This window comes from Balearica regulorum, chromosome 2, assembly GCF_011004875.1.
Source record: "Balearica regulorum gibbericeps isolate bBalReg1 chromosome 2, bBalReg1.pri, whole genome shotgun sequence".
Lineage (NCBI taxonomy): Eukaryota > Metazoa > Chordata > Aves > Gruiformes > Gruidae > Balearica > Balearica regulorum.
In genome coordinates this window covers 78,347,559-78,367,832 of record NC_046185.1, presented here as the reverse complement: position 1 = coordinate 78,367,832, position 20,274 = coordinate 78,347,559, and the positions used below count along the sequence as shown (strand labels likewise).

Below are 20,274 nucleotides of genomic sequence, written 5' to 3'. Positions count from 1 at the left end.
TTTCCAGTGCTAGATCCCTCTGTATGTTCTCAGGGAGTCCCACTAGAGATTGCAAATTATTTTATGCCTATCTAAACATACTAGTTTCCTCTTTCATAAAGGATAGCAAGAAAATATTTATAAAACTGTGTAAATAAGTTACTTGAAATGTTATTCCTCACTCAAAAGAGTGCTGCAGGATGCACAAAACTGATACACAGTTTGAGGGGAAAAGTATATATACATTGATCATAGCATCATCTCCAAGTATAAAGCAGGGTGAGATAAATCACAGCAAGATCGGTGCAGATTTGTGGTACGAAGCATTTCCATTTATAACTGAGATAAGGCACACCAGGTGGGTACCACAAATGGTTAGAGGAGAAAGAGAATAGGCAGCTGGTAGAGATGAGAAGTGTAAGAAACCAGCCGCATCCACAAAACCGAGTGGCTCTGACCTGTGCAACCATTTTGGTGAAGGCTTTAATTATTTTTCTCCCTGTCTAGCTGACGAACAGCCACACTGGCAAAGCATTTATAGATAAACTGAGGAGTGTTTTTGCACAAATATCTGCTGTGCTGCTTCCCTGCCTGTGTTCAAACTCCTTTGTCCTTCATTACTCTTTTGTTCTTCTCCACTGTTTGTAGTTTTAAAACGAACTCCAAGCCCCAAAACTCTCGGTACAGTGTCCACTGTTGCTGTAATACAAACAGAAACTGGTCAACCATTTTGATTTGGTCTTGTGTTAGTCATAGAACGGGAAGTGTTTTCACACAGAGACCTTCCCCCCCCCTCCAAATTAGTCTTACAATCGATACTGTTCTGCTTTCAATTAAAATATCGCCACAACAGATATAATTTCACAGTAGAAAACCTATTACTTTGAATACAAAGGTTGGTCAAAATGATTGAATTCCTGAGGCAACAGAAACGATACTGGTGATTTTATTCAGCATGTGTCCAATACGATTTTCCATTCGGAATCCACATTGTTTAATGTTTTCCTTATACCATTCTAAACATTACCTTCAGCTTTTATGGAGTCCCTTAGAAAGTTTTTTTCAAATTGTTTACCAGAAAACTTAAATCTTAATGATTAAATAATAGGACATTTATATACATCAGTGGGTTTTCTCAGATACTGGGCTCTAAGTACATACAATGTCTATTGAGTGAAAATAAAAAAGAAAATTCCAGTCATGCAAATCATCTTACAAACCATGTTCCATTCACCTTGAAAATTTTTACTCTGTTACTGGCATATCATTTTAAAATTAAGCAGATGATAATTTTTTAAGGTTGCTTTGTCCATTTCCATTCGTTTGTTTTGCCATTTTGAAGAACTGACAGGCCACATGCTACTGCAGAAGGTACCGGCAGGATAATAATGGTTCTGCTACCACCAACCACTCCAAGCCCTGGCGTGGATGTGTTTAAAAAAACCACCTAACCTTCAGCTAACTGCACTGGTTTATTTCTGAACAGCACATCACAATATCAGCATAGATAGCACATTGTAATCGGTTGGGTGATTCCACTTTTCAACACTAGGACCTTTCAGCATTTTAATTCTGGTTTCATTTATGAATTAAAGGTCATATATAGAGCACAAATGAGGTCTAAATTTAGTCACAGCAGACCACAGTTCCACATAAAGACAAATCTTCAAGTTATGTTGACCTGCTAGGACACAAAGATAAACAGCACAGCAAACATGTACCTGCAATGCACTGCTTCCCTATTAAATATTAACTGTTTCATTTACATTTAAATGAACTGAGCAGTAATGGATAGACTTTCCAGTACTGCTGTTTGGTGCTGCTGTCATGGAAAGAAGCTGAAGACAATGTGGGCTGTATGGGGGCAAATGACGCAATCTCAGCATCCGCTCAAGTGACTTCAATGATGACCATTCTCCAGTCTTGAAATATAATCCTACACAGCATTTTTTTTTTCTTCTCTCTCTCTGTAAACACATCTGTTCATAAATAACTTAGATGTCTCCTTGACATTCATGGTATGTAACTGAAGCTGAAGTAGAAAAGGATGGGCGGTGTACAGCACTGAGGAGATGTCACAGTACTTTTGTTCAGCATTTTTGTCAAGTGCAGGTTGCTAACATCAGCCATCAGAGACGGGCGGGGTGACCCACCCATATTTTTCATGGGTCTTCACCAAACTCTTAAATGTTGCTTCAGCTTCCTTTCGACTGAATGACTTTTTTGATTTGCCAGCTTTTCTGCAGATACGGCCCTGCACCAAACAAAAAAGAAAACCTTCATTAAACACGTGAACAGGCAGCTGGAAACCACAGCCTAACTTTTCAACGCATCAGGCCAAGAGGCATTCGCTTACAGATACCAGAAAGCAAAGTTCCCAAACTGGAGCAGATAAATGCATTATTAGAGATCATTAAAAACGATATGCAGTGAAGTTAAAAAAAGAAAAAAAAAGACATCTGCCAGGCTATTTGTTCCCAGCGAGCCCCTGTGCTGACACGCTGCCCTGCATGCAGCAACCAGCGGCCGCTGCTGCGGCCATACCGCGCGGCTCGCACGGGGAGCCCTGCAAACCGACGAAGGGAACTCTAACATACGGTATTTGGCGTGTGAACTCTACCATACAGTATTTATTTGGCGTGCAGCACCTTGTGCCCGCCCCGTATGGTCAGAGGTAAGCAGACAGGAACCGCAAGGAGCACACCAACGCGCCACAGAAACGGCACCTCAGCATGGCGGGGTGCTGCTTCCCACCGGCTCCTGGGAGCAAGTGGGTTTTGGGAGCGTCCCCACGGCCCTGTTCAGCCACAGGAGAGGAAGGGGTTCGGAAGAGGCTGTTGCAGCCAGTGCCAAGGCACCAGCTCGGGGCTGGGGAGACGGAAAGAGGTTTCAAACTAATTTTCAAGCCATGCTCGTAATGCAGTCCAAGGTGTGACTATCACGGAGTCGATGACTCTGGAGAACCATCACAAAAGCAGAGAGTTTCTGCGTGCTACATCTCAGGGCTGCCCGTATCTCACCCCCCACACCCCGCTGCAAATGCAGAGCGTCACTAAAAACTACACCCATCCCACAAAACACACTCCATTTTTCTTCTTCTAATCTGACCTGTGAGAAACTAATAGGTCTGGCATTTCTTAAAGGCAGGAGCACCTTAAACCAACTTGCTTCCAACCTACATAAAAAAAAATCTAATTTGTTTATTACCCTTTCATGACAAGTTTGATAATAAATGAAAATATATACATTTAAACATACTGCATCTTTATTACTTTGCAATTAAATATTACCTCTAAATGCACAACAGTATATAATTTCAAATCCTTGTTTTGCAAGAGAGAAATTAACTGAATTATTAATAGCTTACCTTATTTTTCACATTGGTCCATGTCAATTACCAACTAACAGACACAAGAAAGAAATATAGCTGCAGATTTATTCTGGCAATAATACCCTTCAAAGTATTTATGCCTATTGGATTTGTCACAAAATAGAAGTTTATTAAAGTCCCAAGTCTAATCACTTTAATAACTGTTTGATAGCCTGCACTGAAAGCCTTCTTTAGAATAAATTGTATTTGATGTGCAGATACCCCATTATGGTGTTACAATTATTAAGAATTAAGTTAGTATGTTCTCATTTTTTCCATTCTTTTGCTCAAAATGATGCATCAGGCAGCATCTTTTGCCTCCCATATTTTACTGTCAATCTGGAATTTAAACTGAAAATTGTCATTTGTAATTGCATACAACAAATAATACTGAGAAAATAATCAGGTACATGGAGGGAGAAAAAGGAAAAAGAAAAAGAAAACAAGAAAACAAACTCTGTTCTTGGAGTATCAAAGTTACTTTTACAATCTAAAATGAGAAAGATTACTCTGCAGCGTGGACAAACCATTTTGTTCTAGAAGGCTGTTGCAATATTGCACAGATATACACTTCTGTGCTCAGCACCACTCTCAGTATAACAAAGCTATGGACACAAGATAAAAAAGCTGTTTCCTACTTCTGTTTTAATAAGTCATTTTTCTGTGTGGTTTGACTTATCTTTCAGAGCCAATCTTAACTAAAGATTAGGAACAGCCTCGAATTCCCACCTCGATTTATTCATAGCCAATTTATACCCATTTGGTTTTCACAAAAATAGCTATTTTACCTTTAAATGCTTTTCCTTGCCTTTCTCCCTAGTTGCCATTTACAGACTAGCAACGTATTTCACCTTCAAATATCCCTTGATAGACTAAACAGCAAGACACATTCCCCCTCCCCATATTAATTTGGCAATTAATATTTCCCAAATAAGGATGATCTGAATGGTACTTGATTTAACCCTGCTAATAAATTTCCTTAGAAAATGTTCCTTTTTAGTTTTCACAAAATAAATAATTAAATAAAACTGGGTAACATTTTAAAAATTTCATTGAGTAATTATCTTACATATCCTGCAGGAGTATTTTTGTTGTTACAAAACATGTTTTGTATTTTCTTCCTAATCTGCACTCTTGTTGGAAGCATACTTAAAGAAACATAGGAAAAGATAAAGCACAGGAAATGCTGTCCTCAAAATCTCATCAATGAGATACTTTTGAAAGTAAATATAAACTTACTCTACTCCTGGATTAGGAGTCCATTTGCCATCTCTTGTCTTATAAATATGATTTTTTTATCATTTAAGACTTCGATACCTTTCTGAATTGTGTGCATAGCACCTAGCACAGTATGATGCATGTCTTCCCCAGCTTTATCAACGTATTAATACCAATCTGTACCTAGAAATAGTATCTTTACATTGAGAACAGCCGTCACTCATGTTCAGTGTTAGCTACTTACTGCTTTCAAACAAGGAAAGTAAGAATTCTTTGGTGTTGCAATAACACAGTGAATATCATCACATCATCTAAAACGTTACTGGAGCCACAGCAGATGAAATAAGCATCATTCCTTGAGTTTATTCTCATACTTCTTTGTCATTAATGTAAAGGATCATTAAAGCCACTTCTAAAACGTATGCTGGTACCATGTGCACGTTGTATGTAACCTGCGTCATCAAACCCCGGCTAATTCTACCCCACTGTAGTCCATGTATTTCTGTGTTTATACAGAAACTACGGGTGGCATGGTTAGCACTGTCTCTTATTAACCGATATCCTGCCAGGTGTTTATAATTTGGATAAAATTTAACCTCGTGGACAAGAAAGTTTCCCTTTTTGGTGCCTCAAGTAAGCCTGAGGTAAAAAGAAAGAAGGGTGGAATTTCAGTCAACACAGATGCTTTTGAATCTACATTCGAGTGGTACCTACTGTCTTAATAATTTTTAGCTTTTTGCCATTCCCACAAAACTCTTCCCAAGTTTAACTAAAAAATGGCATTTTGCATGCAATTATAAAAGAAAGTGTCAAACATTTTAGCAGGCACTGTTACCAGCTCTGACTACAGTTTATTTTCAGACTGCTACTTAAACATGCAGTCACTTTAACTCTGGTCAGGAGCCTATGAGCTACTGCATTCTGTAAATATGATAAATATGGCAAATACAGTATGCAAATACAGTGCTGGCCATAGCTCAACTGCGCACAACTGCATTGTGACCAATCTCTAAACCAGGCACGTCGCTACTGCCGTGGTAAGGAATACCGATCATTTGCACAGCCAATGTTTTGTCGTGTCCAGCACCAAATCAAGAAAAGATATCAAACCGATATCTGAACAAGATCAAAACATTCCACAAAAGATTAAAAACAACAGAGAAAATCCAAGAAAGCCTTTCATAAAGATATTAATGTCGACTTTAGCTCTGAGAAGTCGCACCAGGAGCTTATTTAAATACTTCCAATACTTTCAGACACTCACAGAGTGCTTTTCATAAAGGGATAACTGAAAACCTAATTAAAATAAAGAGTTGCAGGGAACATTTCAGATTTCGCCATCTGCTGTGACTTCATGTACTTAGCAAGATATAATTTTAACAAGCTAGAAACATATGAAAGGTGAAAGTAATGCCACAGCATCCAACTGGTTTACACAGCCATGCTGAAATGCAGAGGGACATGTGCTGCACTCAAGACTCCTCACTCACTTGTGCTCCTACTGCGCCTAGTTTGCGTGGCACAGTGAGCAATTCCATGCCACTCATCTACTCTTTGCTCAAAATAATGAGTTTGAACAAACAGCTGATAAGGATCCAGTCTATAACCCTGATAACTGCTAGGAGAAAGACCTCCTGGAGCAGAGTCTGCTGCGGGTAGGTTTCTCAGGACCCTGGCCATACCTGAGGACCACTCCCCTCCAGTTATATGCAGCAAAAGACCTGAGGTAAATCTCACGTGTGATTTGGCACCCACATTTACAGACCATCATGGGCAAATCTGGGAGCTTTTCCACTTCTCAGTGATGATGCAGTAGCCTCCATGTTTTTCCACAATCATGAACGCATCAGTACGTCCTCCCCTTGAGAACACTATGTGACACCGAAGCGCACGCTCAGAAATACTCAACTCAACATCTAGTAGCTCTTTAAAGTCCTTCAGCATCATTATCAGCAATGTGCGACATCTTTTCTTCCCCAACAACACCACATCACAGAGCCACCCGAAGACAGAGTTAAGTCCTGTAGAGAGATACCAAATATGAAGCCTGAAGCTCTTCAGCCCTGTAATCCCACTACAAACACGTATCTGCCCACGTCTGGCCTGTGTGTCATGAAAAACAGTCCTGACATTTCTTCTGGTATTTCCAGAATCAGGATGGCCTCAAGGGGGTTTCTTTGGCAGTGACAAAGGGACTTATCCATCTCATCAAACCAACTATAGCAGGTCCCAGACAAAAACCCAACGGTTTTGGCAGAGCACACAGCGCCAGGTGTGCTTCCATGTCGTATCACTTCTGGCACTACCTGGAAGGACAGGACTAGGTAACAGTGGCCGGCCTTTCACAGGATCACACAATCACCAAAGTGCTGGCTGGAAGGGACCTGTGGAGGTCTCTAAGTCCAACTTAGATACCTGGAAATGAACTGCCAACGCAGGGCAGCTGTGACACTGCAAAGCCTGGTCCTCAATCCTTCAACGTTGTGCTCAGTCCTCTCCTGATGCAAGTCTCTGTGTTACTAGGTCCTAAATTTTCAGAGATTTATTGTACGCAGTCATCAGCCCAAACTGGACTGAGGTTATTCTGGAAACAGCGTACGCCCCTGTGCTACCCACCTCTGAGATGACACAGCAAACACTTCAGGCACATCCAGACTTTTTTTCCTGGACTGGTTAACAAAAAGTTGTATTCATTCCAAACAGTACACAGCTAATCGACTCAGAAGCAGGCAAGCCTTCATGCGGTTAGCACTGATCTTAACACAAACTCATCAACCCTGCATTCCTTTCATTAATCCTGGATATGCAAATAACTCAAGGTTGGTCTTCCAAGGGCAAATCATACAGACCTTCCGCACATGGGGCTAAATGTGGCCCATCATTTAGCCCAGCATAAAGGGTGCATGCATATAATTTAATTTTCTCCCTTCATGTCTTAAGAGATGTCTATAGCAGGCTCTAGTTACCCACTTCTAGATAAACGTCAGGAGACAGAAAAAAGCAAAGGTTTAGAGAGGTACACAAAAGACCGTAGGAAATCACTGTGCCACACACTGCACCTGTGGTGATCCCTCCAAGGACAGGGAGGAGACCTACAAGGATATACCCATTTTCCAAGTCTGTTGTGCCAGGCTCCTCCATGGATGATGCAAAACCTGTGGATTTTCTAAAAGCTGGAGCACACTATGAGTCTCCAGTACATAATGTGTTCCACAAACGTGCCAGCAACTAATGGCTTTGGGCCTCAACTGTTCAACGCTGCACCCTACGCAAACATATTCAAATCTTTTCTGATAACTAACAGAGGAATACAGTGCTTAAGCCTGAACTGGTCTTATTCTATAATATTTAAACAACTTTTCTGAGAAAAGTATTTCCACTTGCTTTAGAGAAGCATTCAAAAGTAGAGCAATGCTGAAGTGAGCTACTGTCATGCTCTCAGTGCAATGACTGCAATGTGTCACATCATAGCTACAGTGCAATATACACAGTCTCTCCTCCCAAGTACATGGTTTACAATTTTTTTCCTTTAGGTATTGATGAGGCACAGTTAATCCTGTCTCAAAAACTGCACACATTTTAAATTGTACTATATATAATTATTAGCTATAGCTAAACCAAAGCAGTATAGAAAATTATGCAGACAAATACTGTTAATGTTGCAGCACAAGTGAACTAAACATTGAATGTTTTCCTGCAAATGTGTAATTTCTGAAGCAGTATTTTCACACCTTTTTGGTCTCCTTTTTAAGAATAATCCATACAAAGAAGTGAAAACTCAGCAAGTTCCAGCTTTAAAGCATCCTATAAATTGCTCCTTCTGGGAGTGTAACTGTTCTTTGTCCAGGAAAAAGAAATCTGAGTTCCAGCTGAGTAATTAACACTCACTCGTCTGTGTGCAGCCTAGTGCAAGTAGCTCCTAATCGATATGGACACTTACAGCCCCGATCCCTGTTCCACAGCTACAGAGCACTGCCCTGCTCTTCCCCGCCTTTCCCTAAAGCCGGCACAGAGTCAGCGGCATGATTTCAGTACAGATGAGAGTTAAGAAACTCCCTTCCTGCATTTTACGGGTGGGATGAACTCTGTGTTGGCAAAAGAAAAAGAAAATTTTGACAGCTGACCGTGTTCTTGGAAGGTGCCTCCAGCACCTCCAGGGGCAAAGGTGCCATCTTACAACACGGCGGGCTTCTGTCAAAAGAGATAGTCGCTGTCTTCTGGTGTCAAATGGGAGCCTCCTAGTCTAGATGATGAAAGGTCGTTTTTTCTGTCAGTCTTCTGCTGAGCTCCCTGAACTACCTTTCTGTGGAATCAGGTATGAGCAGAGTCACTAAGGGCAAGTCCAGATGAAAAGGCTCCCTGCTCCTCTTTGCATCAGCCCACAGGTTGTCCACATCAGGAACCTGAAGTTACCCAAGTTAAACACAGCCACGGGTGTAAACCCAACCAAAGCAAAGCAAACCAAACCACCCTCTATGACAGGTTCTAAAGACGAAGGAGCTACAGCCCAAACAATGTCTATCTCCACATTTCCCAAAGTTTCACTATGCTAAAAAAAAAACAAACACAAACCCAAAAACAGGAAGAAAAAGCACAGTACCCCTGGGGATATTTAACTGAGTTAAGACCAAATTTGGTAAGATTAGAGTCAGAAGCCGATGCGCTTTTCCCCCTGCTATTTATGCAAATGTGTCAATCTCTTCACTACGGTATGTTTCATACTGATGCACATGGACATCTACTCACAGAGCCCTCACTTCTGAGTGCTTTCAGTATGTATCCTCAAATGACTTTTGGAAAGAGGATATCTGTACTTTACAGGTGGGAAAGAGGAATATAGTGAAGGTATATGACTTGCCCATGACCATACCTGAAGTCACTGGCAAAACCTGAAAGCTAAACTTGGATCACCTCTCCTCAGCCTAAGCGCTCTAACTGTGAAGTATCCTTTCCCCCCAATAATTATAGAACACTTCAATACTAGGTATATTTTATTAGAAATAATCTTGTCAAATTTATAGAAAATGTGATATTTATAGAAATTAATAGAAAATTCAAAAAATTAGTATCATCAATTTCCTCTGCTTTGTGACGCTTCAGATTTTGTTATGGGTGTGTATTACAGAAATAAGTCCTACGCTTCTTCTAGCAGCTGGGGGTTTGTTACCATTTGTGACACAAACCTAGAAACAGGAGAAATATCTAGTCATTCCACAGCTCATAAAGCCTGGCTATGAGAAGCATCTGAGCTCCAGGCCATTCCATAACACAGGCTTATTCTTCCTTCCTCAGGTTTATTTTCACTCATCTTCGAATGCAGATTTGGGATTGTGACTGATTTGTAACTCAACCAAGGAGTCACTGCAGAAGTTCCAGGGGTTCTGGAGAGCCTGCGCAGAGAAGGATTAAATGAATGAGGATCATCAATTTTAACAACACCCACAAAATCGTGACGCAGGTAAAAAGACATTTTCCAAGGACAGACTCTGCACGTGCGCAAGGCAGGCACGTACCTGCCACGTGTGGCTGAGGACAGGTGCACTTGACGTACCACTCCTCAGTTTGACTTTTAACTGTAATGGTGCAAATCTGGCACCTTGATCCTGTTTCAGAAGAGGAATCACCTGAATGTCTTAAGGCCACTAACCTGTTTCATGCAGACCAATAAGGACCGCAAACTCATTTTCCACAAAGCACACCTATGTTTCTCCCCAGCTTATGCTTTTCCAATTCCCAGTGCAGTGCTGGTTTGTTTCACTGTCAGCCGGGTTAGGTAACAGTACCATCACCTTCCCATGCAGCTTGTCCTGCAACTTCCAGGATCTACTCAATTGCCACCATTTCCAGCCAGAGTTAAAGACCGACGCTGTGGAGTGCTCAGTACCCTCTAGAAACGACTCTGTGGAGCAGGACTGAAGCCCCAGGCCACACGCTTTCAAAAAACACAATGATATTCAACAGAAACCTGGTATTCCATTTACAAGTGAGACAACCGGATCCTGCGCACATTCAATTTAACATATATTCTGAGCCATTCAGACAGCATAATCACCGTAGCCCCCGAAGTTCTCCCTGTTTAACTGCAGAGTAATTGCACCTGGCGATCCTTCCATCTTCCCATCTCCCTTCGTGCCTAATGTCAGCGTTACCTTTTTTGACAGTTACAGGAGAAATAATTTGTGAACTGGAAACTGCATGTGAAGGACTGAATATGTCAAGGAAGAACAGAGATCTTCACTGTCTCTCATCAGCCCAGAGGAGCTTAGATGGGAAAAAGCAATGCAGCTAATATCACGTTACTTAACCAACGTCCCATGTTGCGACAGCAGATGCTCACTCGGGGGACATGCCTCGGATCATGCCTGGCAATAAGACTCTCACAATGTGAGGACCAGAATTACTGTGGAGTTACAAATCTTCGATCTGGAAGTCTCTGGTCATGCACAGAAATCCTTGGGCATTGCACAGATGCCAGGAAATCTGCATATTTTCAAGGCTAGCCTGTATAAGGAAGAGTAAATCTTCCTCACAATGGAAAGTGGGTTATTTAAGTTACTCCTCCCAGAGAACCCTTGGGACTGGGCTTTCTGCATTTGAAGAAGTACAATTCTTCAACAAAGTATCTGACAAAACACCCAAATGCTACACGGTTCTACATTCTACATTGCTACATTCTCTCTATCTGAACACTTTCACTGAAGAAAATGAGGACTTCTTTTATACTTCAGGGAAGAAGAATCTTACTCTTTTGAGCGAATTCCATTTTCTTATGACCCAAAGCGGCAATTCTTTAAATTCTTATTTAGGAGATCAGCCAAGTATTGCCAGGAAGAATTAGTACTACCTGCCATAAAAGTATGTTTTAAAATAAGCAGTTTGTTTCAGCTTAGTGATTTAACTTATTTGATGACTATTTTAACACTAAGGATGATAGTTGAAAGTATTTTAAAACTTTCCTTTTTATGCTTTGAAGGGGTAAAATGGAGATTATGTTCCCCCTGCTTTTTAAAAGAATTAAAACAGCCTCCTACTTCAATGAGTTGGAATCCCTGTGTCTTCATTCCTCTCAGTAGAATATATTTGCATAATAATAGTGGATAGTCAGAACAGCAATATATCAGAGTACACGTGAAGAATGTTTTTTTCAGCCCATTCATCAGTCCCAGCAAATATATATGCCTCCACTTAAACTTCAGCTTGAAAATCCTAGCTTTCCCAATTGCAATAAAAAAGAAATCTTACATGGCAAATATATCTGATTTTCCTCTGTAGCTAAACAATACTCTTTGTTACCTCTTTGGCCCAGCATTTCTACCTTTTCATGGGGAACAAGCCCCATAATACATTCTTTGTCTCCTCTGTAATTTTGGTATAGGAGTTGATGTGTTTTTCAACTGTGCACCTAAAGCAACATTTCTTCCCTTGATGATAATTGGCATCATTTGCTCAGGCAACTAATTGAAAGCAAAAAGCAAGCTGGTTTTATTTTTTTAAAGCCCTAATATGATACAATGGCTCCAAATAATTCAGAGACCACTGTGTTCTCTATACACTTCTGCAGCTTTTGAGATTAGCTGATTTATTCATGGCTACAGTCCTCAAATCCAGCATCTGGAGTATGAAAACGCATGGATTTGCAATTAATTTCTGCTATACATATTTGAAAGACCCGGAGTCTGCTGACCTCCTGGACACCATGCAAGTCCCATCTGCTATCTGCTCACTCATACTTTTGTTTGAAAGGATGAAGAGGGAGTCATTTAGACTATGATTAACTGCTACCTTCTGTATCTGTTTTTCATAAAAATAAGCCCATTTCTTCTGTTTCAATCTGGTAGAAATCATCTGGGATACTCGTATTTTTTAAAATGGAAAGATAAATCAGTCCAATGGTCATACAAGGCACCTACCTCTTGAAGCAAACTAACGGGACTCCACTGAGGTATTTCTAATACCACAATATGAGAGATGAAAGTACTAGATACTGACAACTTTTATTTGAATTCAGGAAATTTTCCTATAGTAAATGAAATCTTAATTACAAATTATATTTTGTTTTTGATTTAAATCATTATACAGAAGCCCACCACAGCAAGAGTACTCGTAACTAGGGGTTCCCCATTCCTATTTTGTCTTGACAAAATTTTTATGCTCCTATTCACTGGAAGAATAAGGGAGTATTTTCCTCGAAACAAAGAACTTTTTCCATGACATAATATGCAGAGTCAACAGTTACCTGAGAGCTGCCTTTGGCTGGCAGTCCTGTCCCCAGCCTCCACAGAGAGAACAAGGGACTCGTAAAAAGGAGGACAAGGCTGCTATGGGTCAACACTACTGCAAGCTTAAGCCCAAAGTCCTCAAGGCATCAAGTTCAGCTATGTTAGTCATTCTCAAAAATAAATAATTCCTGATGCATTATTTGGACATTGGCATACATAGCTTTGACTTCTCTCAAACTTCCACCAATCCAGCATCAAATCACTACCCTCCAGTGAGAAACATGTCTAGTAGAGGACGCAAAGTCTTCTTCCACTGTTGGACAAAGTCTGCTCCTTTTCATTTGGGACCATATCATCCGCCATGTTTTCAAAGGAGAGCCAGGACAAACCTCCTGCTGTTTCATCACTCTCCTACGACCCGCACTGTTCCCCCTTCCTTCCTTCATTTATTAGTATTATTGTGACAACAGCACTATCGTCAGGAAGCAGAGAGCAACAGGCACATTTTTCAATCTCTCTCGTAAATTCTCAATAAACCGTTTTAAAGGGTGCTGCTAGGAAGGCGTAATGCTCAGCAGGCCACTTCCACAGCCTGGATAGACAGACAGACATGGGAGGCTCTGCCTAGACATGCACGTTGAACAGTTGCCTCCAGGACAACAAACAACTGGTATTTAAATTATTTTCTCAGCATCACCGCACCTCCTTGGCTGACACCCCAGCTCCGCGGCAGCTCACAGCTACCATTCTACTGGTTCGGCAGGGCCAAGCTTCCACCCATGACAACGGGAGCCAGCAAGCAGCTGACAGTGCAGGAAGCAAGTACAAAGTTATTCCCTTAAAACCAAGGCTACAGTTGAGTTAAGGACAATACCAAGTTTTTAAAAATAAGATTCTGGATCCCAGACAGATAAACAGTCTTAGGCCTTTGATGTACTGAGAATTCCCCTCAAGATACTGACTGGAACTGTGTGAATAATTGATTTTCTCAGCTGAATAGCTGAAGCAACCGACCAAACAAACCCCAACTTGTTTGTTAATTAACATTTTTTTCCCAGGAAACTGGGGGGGGTTGGGGGGGGGAGGGGGGCAGGGGGAAAAGCGTAGTTTGGGACTATTGAACTGTTTCATTCAAACTGAAATTGTCTCTCTTCCATTTTAAACATTTTTTTTTCCAGACAAAAAATATCTAAAAATGCAATACTAGATTCATGATAGGAAGCAAGTGTATGCATCCCATAAAGTAAGACATCTCTCAAGCAAGGTCACCTGAGGCACATGGTTCCTGTTTGGTGAAATCTGGAGAAACAGCTACCCTGCCTTAAAATCCAGCCCCTAGGAGACATGCTCAGGTTTGGGGACCTGGCTCCAGGTATCCCTGCATACAAGAGCAATGCTGGAAAGTGATGGAAATGTGCTACCTCGTAATTTCTGTGCCGCACCCTAAGCCTCCTCATGGACGTAACTCCTGAGTCACATGTGTCACCTGTGAGATGTCAGAATGACTTCTCCCAATTTTTCTTTTACTCTGCTAAAAGGTCTGTGAATCCATTAAAAAAATCTGAATTTGTCAAGAACCTTGACTGCCCAAAAATGTATTTGCAATGTTAGTTTTGTCTGCTTTTTGATCACTTCATCAAAAAAAGAAGGTTATGTATGTTCATAGGTTACTATTAGCTCTGACAAAACAACAGACCAAGAAGCGCTGCGTTTCTTTTCGAAGAACTGGCAGAGAACAGCAGCGTAACAGTTAGCACGGCAAAATGGGACTGACGAGAAACGTTGAATGAAATCAGCCACCTTGGTTTTATCACTCAAATTACCAAAAGGAGGAACGTATGCTGGCAGGAAGTTCAGTCCTGCCTACTCGCACTGGTGCCCGCGACAACGAGGCGCGCTTTCGGATGCGTCACAGGCTCGAGCATTCACTATGATTCCACGCTAAATCACGGCGCTGCGAACCAGTGACATTTCTCTGGAAGGCCCCATTTACCCACTGGCGCCAGCAGCACCCCATCTCCCGCTCGGCCTCATGGCTGCCGCCATTTGCTCATGCGGGGTCGTTTTGAGGCGGTGGAGAATGGACTTTGCCCTTCCAGCCTTTCTGCTTAATAGCAAGCGTGCTGAATATTTCACACTATTGCAGGGTGCAGGCCGCTTACAGATATTACATAATTAATCTGGTGCAAGCCATCGCTACTTGTTCGGGACGGCTCCCCGCAGGCACCAAGCCTACCCACATCACAGCACGAGTTACCCAAAACCAGCCCCGCAGCTCAGGGAAATGCAGTGCTTTGGCTCTCAATGCTTCAGTGGCTCTATTTTCATAAAAAAAAAAAAAAAAAACAACAAAAAAAAATCCAGTCAAAAGTAGATTACCTGTAAAATGAAAAATCAAATGGGGATAGGGGGGCGCCTGTCGTATTTTGAGCCCTATTATGCAATGGAGTTGAGATTACATAATGAGGGGAGTGCGATTACAGAAACGTGGCTCCCATGACGTGGAGCCTGGCTATGATGACAGGTTGGTAACACATCACAGGCTACACCTCTGTAACCCAGAAATTAAATTTATTGTCAGTATTACCTCTTAACATTTCCACTTGGAAGGCATGTCCCAAGACTTTGAAACATGCATGTTACACCTATTTAACTACTAAGTTACTGGCAGCAGTTTATTTCAGCCTTTTATTTTGTCCCACACACATTCTCTTTTTTTTGTAATTAACTTCGTAAACTTCTGGAAGAACATTACTGAAACTCTCGCACTTTAAATGTGTTTATTAATGATGCATGCATAAACATCCTCTGTTATCGGAAATTACTACTACTTTCTGGAAATCTCTTCAGTGGTTTATGGAAGAAAATTATGAGATTATATAGCTTAATATTTATTACTAATAAAACAATTTAGTACTTTTCTGCACTGAGCCATTTTATGATCCCAGTAAACCTTAATTTAACCAGTTTACATTCAACATTCAATACTGTAGAAAGATGCTGAATTGTTAAAAAATGTGAGAATTGAGTGTTGTCCTTCTAAACCCTTGTTTAAAAGAATGAGAAATATGATCACTATAAAAACAGATGGGTTACCAAATAGTGAGATGTGGTAAGAGTAGCTACACAACTTCAACATACCCCAGGCTCAATGTAAATTAAGGCTCTTTCTTTTCTGGTAGATGTTTTTTTATATCCCAAGGTGACCTAGGAAACTTGACCTCTTCAAATGAAGTGCAGAGAAAAATACTATCTGGTTAAAAGGAGCAGTAGGCCCAAATCAAACAGTGAAAAAGGAGAAAAAGGCACTTACAAAAGAGTCTGCTAAATAATCAAAATTAATTTTCTGTCTTAAGAGAAACCAAGCCTTACTTCTGCTCATGCCAGCAGTTCCATAGAGGCAAACAGGAGTTACCTCATTTTTAAGCAAATGAAAAATATGTTATTATTTAGTCTTTCCCCCTCTCCTTTAGTCTTTCCCCCTCTCCTTGCCAAGATATGAATTTAAGAAGTTACTTAGCATCATTTACTGATAGATGTGGAGCTGTGCATGTCCCCTGGGTTCAAGGGCATTCATGAAGTGAACAGGAAAATCACCCTGCCACAGCCATGTGTATATTGCCCACTACAACAACCATAAAGAAGGTCTGGCTATGAGTTTCACCAGCAGTATTTACCCATTTATTAAAAGCGCCTTATGAAATACTTCTCTTCCTAGCATTTTCTGCAGGGGAGTAAGAAAAAAAAAAAAAGCATAAAACGCATTGATTCAGCTCAGGCGAGATCCTCTGCCGGGGGAACCTGGCACCTCCTCCAGAGAGGAGAGCTGGCAGGAACCATCTAGCTGCTGTAACTGCAGTACATACCCGAAATTACATGTTCCTTTCAGGCAGGGAGATTTTAAACTGGTACAACTTTGCTGGCAGCTCAGGCAGCAATTCCTGGTGTGATTCCATGCCACACCTCTGCCCTGTGCTCCAAGCCCCAAACCTGGGAGCACCGGGGTTGCCTCTTCTCCCCCAAGGGATGCTATATGCAGGACAGCACCAGACAAAGACGCGAGGGCAGCAGCTCCAGTGTCGTGCCCTATGCCAGAGGCAGCAGAAGACCAGCAAGCATGGCCGACTAGATGGTCAAGGGCAGGAGGTGGAGGACTCGAATCCCAAAACCCACTGGAGCCTGAAGAGCCCCTTTTGCTTTGGGGCGAGGGAGGTGACCCTCGGGGGCAACAGGCATGACATCTCGGTGCCACATGCAGCAGAGCCAAGCATAGGGACAAAAGACATGCAGGAGGACACGATGGATACATCTGCTCCTTGCCCCTCCAAGCTGCCCCATAACTCCACTGCACCTGCCTCAGAAGGGACCTCAGAGCAAAACACACATGTCCCTGTCTCCTTCCTACCAGTGACGCCAGGTCCTGAGGGGCTACCTCTTACCCCCACCTGGCCAAGGTCAGCCACAGGCGGGGCTTGACCTGCTGCCCTTTGGGGTTCTCATCCAAACAGGTGTGCGCACACACACACACACCCCCCCACGCACGCCCACGGACCCCCTACCTGCCCCTTGACCAAGCTGGCTGCAAACTGCCTCATGACGGCCTCCACAGTGTAGGCACTGGACCAGCCGCGGGGGGTGAGCAGCTCCATGCAGATGGCTCCGCCGTCGAGGACATAGCCGTTCTCCAGGCGGGGGCTGAGCACCCTCATGAAGGGCGGCGAGAAGGGGAAGTTGTCGGGGAAGGTGAGGTTGAGCAGGATGTACTCCGTGTTGGTCTCCTTCATGTCCTGCCACAGCACCGAGTCCTTGTCCACCTGATGCAGCTTCACGTTCCAGTCGAAGAGGCTCTCGTCCACCAGCTCCACCGAGATGAAGCGGTCGCTGAGCCGCGCGATGTCCTGGAGCTCCTTCATCAGCCGCCGGGTCCGCACCTGCGTGCAGTGCTGCTGCCGGCCCGCGGGCGCCAGCGGCCCCGACCCCGAAGGAAGCGGCAACAGCGGCGCCGGCCCCGACCCGCACCCGGAGCCGGAGCCGGGGCCGGGGCCGGGACCGGGGCCGGGCCGCTGCGCTGCCTCCTTACCGGCGCCGGGCTCCCTGGTCGCTTCCCGCGGCTTCTCCCTGCCGCCGCCCGAGCGCGGCTGCGGGGGCTGCTTGGCGATCTCCGGCGCCTTCTTGTTCTTGTGGCCCCCGGGGCTGCTCTCGCTGCTGCTGCTGCTGCTGCAGCCGCCGCCGCCGCCCCCGGGGGGCCCCTGCGGCTGCGGCTTGTTGCTGCTGTTCTTCTGGTTGCCCCTGCCCCTGAGCGAGGAGCCCTGCTGGCTGCTGCTGCTGCGGTGGTGGTGGTGGTGGTGCTTGGGGTCCTCCGTGTCCCGGTTGTGCAGCCGGATCAGCCCGATTTTCCGCAGCAGAGTGGCCATGTTGTGCGCGGCTCTGCTCTCCCTCTCGCCTTTATGGGGCTGGTGGGGTTTTATTATTATTATTAATTTAAAGTCCGGCTCGGCGGATTTGCTGTTCGCGGGCAGAGGGGACGGCGCTGGGCCGGCGGCGAGGCCCCTCTCCCGCCGGTCTGGGCGCACGGGGCGCGGGCGGCGGGCAGAGAAAGGCGGCGGCGCTGCCGCGGGGAGGATGTGCGGCCACCGGCCGCCGCTCAAACACCTCCCCTCGCTAGGGCTGCTGCAGGCAGCATTGCAGCAGTGGGGCTGCTCCCGGGGACATCACGGCCCCGCTGCCATGGCCATGATCCCGTGAAAAGGGGAAAAAAAAAAGGGGGACGAAGAAAAAAAAAACAAACCCCAAACCACCCGCAAGGGAGAGCCCCCCTCCCCCCCACGCAGAGCGGGCGAAATCGCCTGCGCTGCAGATGGCTTCCCCCAACACCTTCGGCTCGCACCCGGCCGAGCCAATCCCCGGCGGCTCCCCGGCGGGCCGGTCCCCGCGCTGCGCCGGGCACCTCCCCCCGGGGAGGGGGGGGAGAGGCCGGCAGCGGCGGCCCCTGCCTCCGCGCCCTCCCGCAGCGGCGGAACGCGCTCCGGCCCTTTGTTGGTGCCGCTCGGGGACGGGAGCCGCGCGGATCCGGAGGGGGGAGAGGGGCCGCTGGGGGTACCCCTGCCGCAGCCCCTGCCGCCCGCCCCGCCGCGCCACGCACCCCGCGCTGCCTACGCGCCTGGCGGCACCGCCGCTGCGGGCCTCGGCGGGGCGGGGGCGGGGCGGCGGCCGGCAGGCGGCGGGGGCCCGTCCCGCAGCGCCGCCGCCCGGCCGCGCCGTCCCGCTCCGCTCCGCCCCGCGCTGCGGCAACGCGGGCGGCCCTGGCAGCGCGGGCGCGGCCCTGCCGGCGAGGCGGGCCGGGGGCGGTGACAGCGGGAAGGGGCGGCCGCGCCTCGCCTCGCCGCTAGTGGCGGGATGGGGCGCTGGGAGCCAGCACCCCGGAAAAGACCCACGGCTGGGTGGGTAGGTGGTAGGTACTGCACACGTACACACATGTATGCGCCTGTCATCGCTCACAGGGCTAGAAAATTAAATGCCATCAGAGTTTAGTGCACATGTATGATGATGTATAAGGACATAATTGCATTTAAATGCATCTGTGTTTGTGTATTTACTGTGCATACATCTACCCACCTAAACACACACACATATAAAGCATATACCAACAAAACCTGATATGTAAACATGATTGAAAAATAGGTATAACTATATATATGTGCATACATTTATGTGTGTGTGTATTCATTTTTGTGTTGGTAATGACGTGAGTCTTTGTTCCTTCAGCACAGCAGATAGGCATATCCCATCCCTCTTACACCTGCTCCCCTCTAGACCAGGTAGGTCCATCCTCCTGGGACTCTAGCACAGGAAGGAAAAGCCAATTCTCAAAAGTTCCATCCCCACAGCCCTCTTTACCTTCAGAGACTGGAAGAGAAAAATGAAAAAAAAAAGCAACAAATGCCTTGAATTGGGAAGTAGCGAAGGCAAGGCGCAAAGTGTGATTCCATCTGTTGTGGAGAGGACGTAAAGCACTGGGCTGTGTGTGCATATAACAGCATTACACTCCATAAAACCTTTCCCAAGCAAACACCCCCTTCACCAGGAGTGCCCTAAACCACTGTCTTCCATGGTTTTGAAAAGTGGCCTAGGCTGGAAAAAGACTGCTGTGCTTCTGTAATGAGCTCCTGAGAAAACTGTCTGGGTTTCTTGAAAGCTATCTGCAGGGCGCACTATGTTTTCATCAAAAACTGAGTAACTGACTCCCTCCAAAAAAAAATTTTGGGGTCAGTTAACTTTGGGGTTTTTTTCCCCCCTTTCTTCTTCCTGTTACTTAAACCACTTAATCTTACAAACAAGTCCATATTCAGCAAGTGACCATTCACCAGTGACCATCATGTCAGACTTACTAACAAACCCACGTGTGACAGGTACCTGGTGCATCTCTCATTAGCCTGCTTTGAACAGAAAGAAGATGAAGAGCTGCGAGCGAACTGTAAGTGATGGCCC

At 44.7% G+C, this 20,274-nt stretch overlaps 1 protein-coding gene and 1 long non-coding RNA gene across 3 annotated transcripts in view; both read right to left on the bottom strand.

Moving 5' to 3' along the window:
• Positions 1–20,274, bottom strand: part of LOC142600431 (uncharacterized) — a 761,935-nt gene that overhangs the window by 62,311 nt on the left and 679,350 nt on the right. The window lies entirely within an intron of this gene.
• Positions 910–19,099, bottom strand: UBE2QL1 (ubiquitin conjugating enzyme E2 QL1). 2 transcript variants are annotated; one of them, XM_075744767.1, is made up of 2 exons: positions 17,346–19,088; positions 910–2,233 (listed from the first exon to the last, which is right to left on the bottom strand). In XM_075744767.1, the coding sequence occupies exons 1-2, from the start codon at positions 18,198–18,200 to the stop codon at positions 2,102–2,104; spliced, it is 987 nt and encodes a 328-aa protein (XP_075600882.1). In that variant the 5' UTR covers positions 18,201–19,088; the 3' UTR covers positions 910–2,101. The 2 variants fall into 2 exon arrangements, with proteins under 2 accessions (XP_075600882.1, XP_075600883.1); XM_075744768.1 differs by lacking the exon at positions 910–2,233 and adding an exon at positions 9,589–9,957 and having other exon boundaries at positions 17,346–19,099.